This window comes from Parasteatoda tepidariorum, chromosome 5, assembly GCF_043381705.1.
Source record: "Parasteatoda tepidariorum isolate YZ-2023 chromosome 5, CAS_Ptep_4.0, whole genome shotgun sequence".
NCBI lineage: Eukaryota > Metazoa > Arthropoda > Arachnida > Araneae > Theridiidae > Parasteatoda > Parasteatoda tepidariorum.
Genome location: NC_092208.1, coordinates 84,634,381 through 84,643,887, shown reverse-complemented (window position 1 = coordinate 84,643,887; position 9,507 = coordinate 84,634,381). Strand labels below are relative to the sequence as shown.

At 30.1% G+C, this 9,507-nt stretch overlaps 1 protein-coding gene across 4 annotated transcripts in view; it reads right to left on the bottom strand.

Moving 5' to 3' along the window:
- LOC110281931 (Brefeldin-resistant Arf-GEF family protein schizo) overlaps positions 1-9,507 on the bottom strand; it is a 220,295-nt gene that overhangs the window by 108,773 nt on the left and 102,015 nt on the right. For 2 of the 4 annotated variants that reach the window (XM_043046168.2, XM_043046169.2), the window contains exon 1: positions 7,679-9,229. The exons of the other annotated variants lie outside the window; for them this stretch is intronic. In XM_043046168.2, the coding sequence (XP_042902102.1) occupies positions 7,679-8,517 (839 nt within the window). In that variant the 5' untranslated portion in view covers positions 8,518-9,229. Of the gene's footprint in view, positions 1-7,678; positions 9,230-9,507 lie in introns of those variants that run through there. 4 annotated transcript variants of the gene reach the window in all.

Sequence of the window (9,507 nt, the reverse complement as noted above, 5' to 3'; positions counted from 1 at the left end):
TAAAAAATTTTTTCGAAGAGTTTTAGGACACAAAAGGAAAACACTCAAGATTCTTTAACAAAATATTTACGTGTGGAATTTGGAAAAAAAAGTTGAATACAAGAAAAGAAAAAAAAATTTTAAAAAATTTTTTCGAAGAGTTTTAGGACACAAAAGGAAAACACTCAAGATTCTTTAACAAAATATTTACGTGTGGAATTTGGAAAAAAAAAAGTTGAATACAAGAAAAGAAAAAAAATTGTAAAAAATTTTTCGAAGAGTTTTAGGACACAAAAGGAAAACACTCAAGATTCTTTAACAAAATATTTACGTGTGGAATTTGGAAAAAAAAAGTTGAATACAAGAAAAGAAAAAAAATTGTAAAAAATTTTTTCGAAGAGTTTTAGGACACAAAAGGAAAACACTCAAGATTCTTTAACAAAATATTTACGTGTGGAATTTGGAAAAAAAAGTTGAATACAAGAAAAGAAAAAAAATTGTAAAAAAATTTTTCGAAGAGTTTTAGGACACAAAAGGAAAACACTACAGATTCCTAAGGAATATTTTACTCCAATTTCATAAAATTAATAATAATTTATGAATTTTTATTTATGCAAGTTACCCCTTATATTTGAATTTACTCATAAAGTTAAATTACTGCAGTACAACTCAAAGCAAAAGCAAGGGAGGGGATGAAAAAAATTCTTACTCAGACATGGGAGGGGGTTTGTAATTTGCTTATTTTTACAGACAAGGGAGAGTCCAGAATTGCCAAAAATAGGGTCGCGTAATATTTGAACCTTTAATGCACAAGGACAAATAATGTGTATCTTTAACCGTGTCAGAAATAATGATTTAGTTTCATTTAATTTGGAGCAGTCCACAAAATTTGTCCCAGTCTGAAGAGAGGGAAAGGGTGGGAGAGGTTCATGAAGTTATGGCAGTTTGTGACAAGAGAGAAAGAGAGGATAACAAGAAATGTTCTTTTTTTTAAAATTTTTTCTATCAAATTTTGGTTGAAATAAAAATATTTAAAATTAGAGGATTAAAAACTTTTAAATTGTTCATTTTACAATCCCCCCCCCCCTCAAAATAAATTCATGTCTAATCGTTATTATACACATGAATATGATTAAAAAATACATAGTAAAAACATAAAATTTCAAAATATGATAACTAACAAGTGCGTTGTTTCGCAAAAATTTAACATTTGTCTTTCAATTGAGATTGCTAAATGATATAATGCGATAAGTGTGTCAAATGACATTATGTGACACTTTAGTGTGACTTGTGACAAGGGGGTTTGGAGGGGGGGCTCAAAAATATTGAAAAAAAAAAGAGTGCAACCTCATTTATGATGTGACTTTTTTTTATTTAATTTTGTTAACGGTGTTGAACAGCTGATCCAATTATGAGTTTACATCTATCAACCTCCGAAGCCTTGTAATTTTGATCCCAACCCCGAAGACAAGAGAGCTTCTGGATCACGCATTGGATAAACTAACCATCGTGGAGGACTTTTTGATGGAACTAATCCGAAGACTTATATGAAGAGGAAAACTACGAAAACCTCCCACGGTTAGACCAACAACAAGAGGATTTTAACTCACGATCCATCTACCACAGAGGATGCCACAACTTGCGAGTCGGGAGCGGAATTCGTATTAACCAGCCCCCGCTGGGATTTGAACCAGAGTCACCCTATGAGGAAGCGAACGCTCTATTCCTAATATCATGATATCATCGCGGCGTATGTTACTTTTGGGAGAAAAAAAGCGAGTGATAACTGTCCCAACATCTACAGATTCTTTATGAAGCATTTCAAAGAATAAAATTGAAATTTTGGATCGCTAATTTTATACATTTGTCTGTTGTTAGAATTTAAAAATTTACTTCATTTATAAAGTGATGAAAACTGATTTAAAAGAAGATAAAAAATTTTTTTTTTCTTTTAATGTAAGTTACATGAAACCTATTCATCTTTTTAAAAAAAAATCAAAATTCAGCAATAAAACTAAATAACTTTTCTGAAAATGCTGATTTCAAAATTGTTACAAGTATAATTTCGATAGAAGAAATATCGATATATTCTAGAATAGATATATTCTAGAATCCTTGTATTTTGCAAGCTACGATAGATACTGCCCAGTAAGGTAAGGAACCTCTTTAAAGAGTTGATAGAAAATCAATTTTTTTAACAGAAGTCCTTAAAACGAAGCCATTAAAACCATAATATCAAGATCTAAACTTAAAAATATACCTATATAGAAAAAAAAACGAACGTTTTTTGAACAACGTATAAAAATGTCAAAATAAAGCAATAATTTTTTTTTTTCAGTCTTTGCTTACCTTAAATCTTGTTTTTCGACATCGATTGTATTTCACATTCCATAAAATCAATAAAACATCTAAAATAGCGCCCTTAGATGTTCTCCCAGAAAAACAAAAGAAACAATTCACTCGGTCAAACAAAAAAAAATTTTGCACTGGGAATTTCCTTCGTGTGATCAGCTAGTGTTATCTAATACTAAAATAGATCTTCAAGAAATAAACTTTACGAGTTCACTAGTAGCTTTAAATGAGTTGAGTAAGACCGTTTTTATGAACTAAAGATTAACCTCTGCAGATAGGCGGAGAAATAAAAGAAAAATTGGTTATAAAAATTTCATAACAAGTGATAAAAAGCTTGTTTTAACCAGTTTAAAATAGGTGATAGTGCTTTGAGCAAATATATTACGAGGCAACAAATATCGATAAATATTATATCATATCTTACTTATATATTTAAATGATAAATTTATCTTCATTGCGCAATTCAAAATTTTTTTGATGCAAATTGAAAATTACAATGACTACAGTTACATGAAATTCATCAACGGTTTAAAAAAATTAAATAATTGAATTGATAAGCAGTTGAATTTTTAGCAACCTCATAGAATAAAAATATATTTGACTTAAAAAATATATTTCTGTAACTACGTTGCCAGATTATAAAATATAATAGAGGATAGAGTGAATAAAGGAGAAATATGATAATTTCGATAGAGATGAACAATGAAATAAATTATCTCAAGAAACTGATTCGGTATGATATTATCTGAATAAAAACTTCATTCATTACAAAAAGATATAAGTAGGAAATAACAGTTGACATGTTTCAAGCTCTCAAAAACAGGCACCCTTTTCGTGTCCAAGATTTTGTGTATAAATTTAGTTTCGACAATACCAATATTATTTCCACCCCAGTCACATCAGCTCATCTTGATGACTTGGGATTTTGTTTTATTCTCATGAATGCTGATTTCCTTGTTAACGACAATTCTTCACTACCTCTCCATGGCACGTGGAAATGCATTTTACCCTGATTTGCCACGACGGTTTTTCTTGTTCGTTATTTCATGCTTTTTTTTCTTCTTCTCCCGGCTACCGTTGTTTTTTACGTTTTGCTTCTCACCTATATTTTTTCCATTTTTTCGTTGGCAACTTCATGTTTTAATATTTCAAATCACTTTAGTTTCTTCTTATTCACGTGTGACAAGTCTTGAAAAAGGGAGCCTTTTGTGCGTTTGAAACATGTCGACTGATGTGTCTTACCTATATATTTTTGAAGAAAGGGAAAGTTTTAAGTTTCATTTAGAAATTTTTGATTGTATTGTACTGAGTGTAACATTTTAATGATGTAAGGGCTGGAAATTGTTACACTGTATTAACAAACTTATATTTAATAAAAAAATTTACGGAATTACTGGAAAATATTAATATTAACGCACACTGCCACATACATATATGCATCCTATTATACACTCTATATTCTGTACATTGACTTTCTATTCACCAATTTTCGTTTCAATCGGACAACTCCTTCTTGGTGCGTCGATTTTTTTGTTATAGAGTGTAGAAAGATTCTTAACGGAATATTTTGAAACTAGAAAACTAATATAAATGATACAGAGAATTCACTTGTATATTTTTTTAATTAATTTTTCGAATAAACCAAATAAATTTAGGAATTTATGCACGTTCAATAATTCAATCAAACTAGGCTTAAAAACGTTCAAATTTGATGAGTAGTGACCGGTTTTTTTGATGTCCTAAAAATGCTCTTAAACAAAGCAAATTGTCTTTCAAAATGACCTATTAAAGCAAAAATAATACATTGAAGCAATGTTTTCCTGTTTAAAATCACTTTCATTCACATCGAAATATGTAAAGCAATGCACTATGTTAATTGAACTCTGAAATTTATGTTAAAAGATAACAAAAAAAGTAAAATAAAACGTAAAATGTTTGTCGAAACTGTTTTCTTAAGATCATAACTCTTTTTTTTTGACCAATAAAAACTTAACTTTTAACCATCATGAGCTTCAGTCGATTAAAGTGCAACTCAGACTCCTAAATCCTGTTTCTAACTCAAGAATCTCTTACAAAAACATCGAACGAAAGGGAAAAGGTTTAGAGCAGCCGCATCCTTGCCAAAAAACCAGAGGCAAGGTTGAAGACCTTCCATAGGAAGGGCAGACTTATAAATAACGTCGTAAGAAAAAAAAAATTTAATCCGAAAGAAAAAAAGAACCAGCAGTGAGAATCCGTAACTTGACCCAGAGAGGAAATATGGAAAAAGTGGAGCGTGGAGACTAGCAGGTCCCGACTGGTTGGTTCGTAAAGGTAGATGAAGAGTTGATAAGTAATCTGAGTTACGATTTGAAGGGCGCAAAAATTATTCTTTATCAATTATAACTGTTTTTGAGAGATTGGTCCGGCACACACACGAAAAAAAATTGAGATTTACTGTCAATTGTAAAAAAAATTATGTGTTTATTTAAATTAAAAAGCGAGAAAGTTTATTTTTATTTTTTTTTTCCCTTATGACTTTTTCAACTTAAAGAATTACTAAAAGTTAAATCTTAATAACTACAAAAAATGACGGTATGAAATTTGGGATACCATTTGTTTTGGGATATTTTTGAAATTCTTACCGCAAATTCTGAATAATCAAATTGAAAAATTATCCTTTAGGTTTTGATACAAAATTTTTTAAAAAAAGTTTCATTTTTAAACTTAATTTTTTTAAAAAGTTGATAATAAATTATGTTAAGGAAATTTATATTCAATATATAAATGAAAAATTGATAAATTTTGAAGCATAATATTTGCTAATACATAAAAAAAACTAAATGCGTTATATTTTATTTATATTTTTTAGTCATTTTAATATATTTTTAGAACATTTTATAGATTTGTGATAATAGGTGCATTTTATTATAATTTCAGAATATATTATAATAGATTTACAAAACAATTACGGAGATTATAAAATTTATCATGTTATAGAACAGCAAAAGAGTTAAATTAGATGCATGCATTTTTAAAATAGTTTCAAACATTTTTCCACTTTTTTTAAAAAAAAAAATTTAAATTTTTTTTTTCTTTTTCCTTTTTTTTTCCAATATGGATTTTATACAATTAATTACCATTATAAGTTTCATATTTTAAATTCATCCATATCCTTCTATTTTATTAAAATTATTATTTATCGTTGCATGGTTTTATGAATAACTGATATGCTTATTAGATAAATGCAGCAAAATTAAACACTAAAGATTTAATCTGACATTTGTTTACATGAAACTAATAATTCTTCTAAAAGCATTAATATCATTGTTTACAAAAGGCTTATTAAATTTAAAAAATTTCAAATTCGAACACGAAATACGCTGATGCTGGAAGTTCATTCAGTAATTAGTCGCCGATGGTGACCAGCTTGGTCACCTTTCAAACTTATCTCGTACAATATGCAAATTTTAATGGTAACTAAGTCAAATGCACAGCACAATTGTATAGAAATATTCTAATTCTTTTACCCCTTTTTCAATACTAACACCTTAATTAGTTTTAAACAATATATTAACTAAATTGTTCCTTCACAATCTATAAGAAATTTTTTTATGATACTTTAAATAATTAGAGTCAACTTTATGTGTTGTGTATTGGTTCTCAGCTTTCACAATTAGTCACAGATTTATTTTTAGTGAACCACAATTACATAAAGGCTAAATTTATATTTCAAAAAGTAAATGCTTTAGAAAAAAAAATATTTTACGCATATTTTAATATCAATATCTTATAAATTTCCAAAAAGCATCAAAACTAGGTTACTTAAAAAATTGACTATACCGAAACATTTTTTAATTGTGCCTACTTTCGACGAATTAATTATCTAGAATGATACAGTGTCATAAACTAAGTCTGACGCTAAAGCTAGAAGGAAAAAGATCTCTAAGGTACACAAAAACAGGCTTTTATTTTATCTGAAATAAAGAGCTTGATAGACTCTTTTACATAAAAAATAAATGAATTTTGACTCCTTAAAATTTAATAATTGCTATTATTTAGTTCAGTTCACTGTTTGGAAATTCGTATAATAAGCATATACCCTTTCAAATAAGGAGCTTCTTAAAACTTTTGCACATTTAATAATGAGTTTTGTATATTTAGTTTTTGAAACATATAATGATTCGATATTATAGGAGTATGAATTTCAGTACAATACCAAATGAACTTAATAGCTTACTACAGAACTATACGCTACTTATTAAATCTATGGTAAACCACTGAGGAAACTAAGTAAATTTTGTTCAGTACTATCTCAAGTTTTCAACGATTAAACTAAAGAAATTATTTGTAATATTTATTTAAAAAATAAAATAATCTAACTTAGTAAGAGAAAATTAATTCAACTTTATTCCATACAATCGCTGCCAATTTTAAATCTCAACAAATATAAATTAACACAAATTGTATAAATCTAAAAGATATAATAATAGTAATAAATTTCATCTCAATACAATCGCAAACTTCCTACTTTAACCCTTGACACAGAGGGAACACACGTGTCCCTTTAATGTATTTTTTTCCTGAAGCTCTTATTACCAGCAAAAATAAATTGTGGTCTTTTTAAATTATTATAAAACAGACTAAAATAGTTATTAAAAAAACTGTTAAGTTATCGGCGTTATATTTGTATTAAAACATAAAATCCAAAAAAAGTAGTTAGAAAAAGAATTTTTTTTTTCATTCATATTCAAAAATTTATCAATAGCTGACTTTGTAAATTAAAAAAAATTTGAACGATGAATAACTGTTTTTCTTAGATCTAAACAACTGCAAATAAGAGCGAATTCTTTTTGTTTGGAGGCGAGTCGTGTTTTTAAGATATCTTTAACTCAGAAAAAGACACCGGTGTTTCATACAGCATTTCATAACTGTAGATTATTAAAATGCTAAATGTAATATTTTTCGCTTATTTTGACCAAAATTAATACAAAATAATTAAAAAGTATGAAAAATGTTTTAAAAAAAAATTCTACGTCATAGGGCTAAAGCTCAACACATAAAATTATCAGGGGGACCGGAAAGTAATGTCATTTCGGTGCATTTGATTTTTGCTATCAAGATTTTATTTTTAATCAATAATGTATTCGCTCTTGTTAGCAACAACCTTTAAATGCCGGATAGAAAAAAATGAATTGGTTTTTAGACTAACGAATATTTAATGCGCTGAAGTGCCATTACTTTCCGGTCCCCCTATTAGTATAGGTCTATATGTAGGATAAATAACTCAAACCGCAAGCAGGAAACAAATTCAATTTGAAAAAAATATGGAAACAGTGATATTCGAAACTTAAAATCTTTAACTTACCTCTCAGACTTCTTGTGATGCTTTTGAGACTTTCCATGACTTTTTTTAGTCATAACATATATGGGTTCCCTCAAAGGATCAGGATCGCAGAACAACGGAGTTCTGTTCTCACATTTCTGGTGGTATCTCAACCAAACAAATCGATCCAACGAGCTTGTTCTTCGCACAAGTTTCGTACCACTGCGTCTCTTAAGTTCAGATCTAGATCGCGACGAAATCTTATCCAAGTCGTGAAGAAGTGTCGTCGACAAGTGGTGTTTTGAAACACTCTTTGACTTTGTTTTTACCTCTCCGTTTACCCATTCTTGCCGATAGCACAGCGCTAAGTTATCCTGATAACATTCCACTGGAGCGTCAGTCACCAGCAAGTCCCTCCAAGAAGACTTCGATGACTTTTGGGACGAGCTGGACGATTCCAGATCATCAGTAATCGAAAAATGCACTTTCTTTACTGGTACAACTGGGGGAGTGACCGCTTGGACGTTACAATCCACATCGTCTTCGAGAGAATCATAATCGGGAGTCGGTGTCTTTGGTGGTGAAGGTGACATCGACCCAACACCAGAATCGGTTTGGGCTAAGACATTGCTTTGGGTGCAAGAGGTATCCTTTTCTTTGAGTTCGTCAACATTTGATGGAAGAACAATGACAAGGCTGTATTTGTTGAGTTTAGATGAAGGTTGCGTCGAGTCAACAGAATCCACCTTGCTTCTATCCCAAATACAGCTAGAGTCAATATCTACAGCGGATGGCATTTGCTTCGAACGGAACTGAGAGCTATTGCGGTAATCCTCGCCAAACCATGAACCTGACGTAGAATCGCATTTGGTTCTACTCATTGTTTAGATTACGTAAGAGGTTTCATATCAAAGTAAATTTGTATAGCAAAAGGATATTACTCTATTTCGAACTTTTTCCGGGTTTTAGTCTCCTTTCCTTCTAAAGCAAACCTTTTTAGTAGAAATCTTCTGTTTTCATTTCACAAACACTTTTTATCTAAAGTTTTCATTCATATCTCTAAGTTAAACACAAATGAAAGTTCAATCAATCGTCACTGACTGCGTATCGTAATTCTCTTTAAGCTAAAATAAATAGAAGTTGCGGAACTGTTTTTGGAGAGATAAGTTGAGCTACTAAATGACAACAAAATAAAATATCATTTTCTCAACTTTTTATGCTGATCGTTTGCATTTGATAAGTAAACAAATTCTCCAATTTTTTTTCTCACATGAAACTGCACAATATATCGTCAATTTTCTCAATAAAAATTACAGAAAAAGTTTTTCAAAAAATTCCAAATACGGATCCGCTGGTCTTCTAAATCAAACAAAAATCAGAATCGAATTACAGTTGGGAATAAAAATTCTAAAATTATCGTTTGGCACACATAAAACATAATGCACGATTATTCACCATTTATTTTTGACACACTAGCATAGTGGACAACTTCAACGACATGCAATAATATCCAGATGAAAACAAACACACACTGACTCAGAATGACAACAATCCGCGACTACGGCCAGCTGAAACATCTGACGAGGCTTCACTGATGCCAGAATACAATTTCTTATTTTCCTTCTCTCTGAACTTCCAATAACTAGTTGCAGTTCTTTTTTCACGAGGAAACCATGATAGATAGGTCACACAAATCTATCAGGTGGAACTAGCTCTCGAGTTAGTAGTGTCTGGTAGAACTCGAAATGAAGTTTTGGCGCAATATTCGACGCAGAGAGAAGTTCGGAAACTACAAGTCACGGCTTTCTTTCTTTTTTTGTTTTTCATTTTCTTCTACCTCGCGCGTGCTCGCGTTTTTCCTCATTTGAATG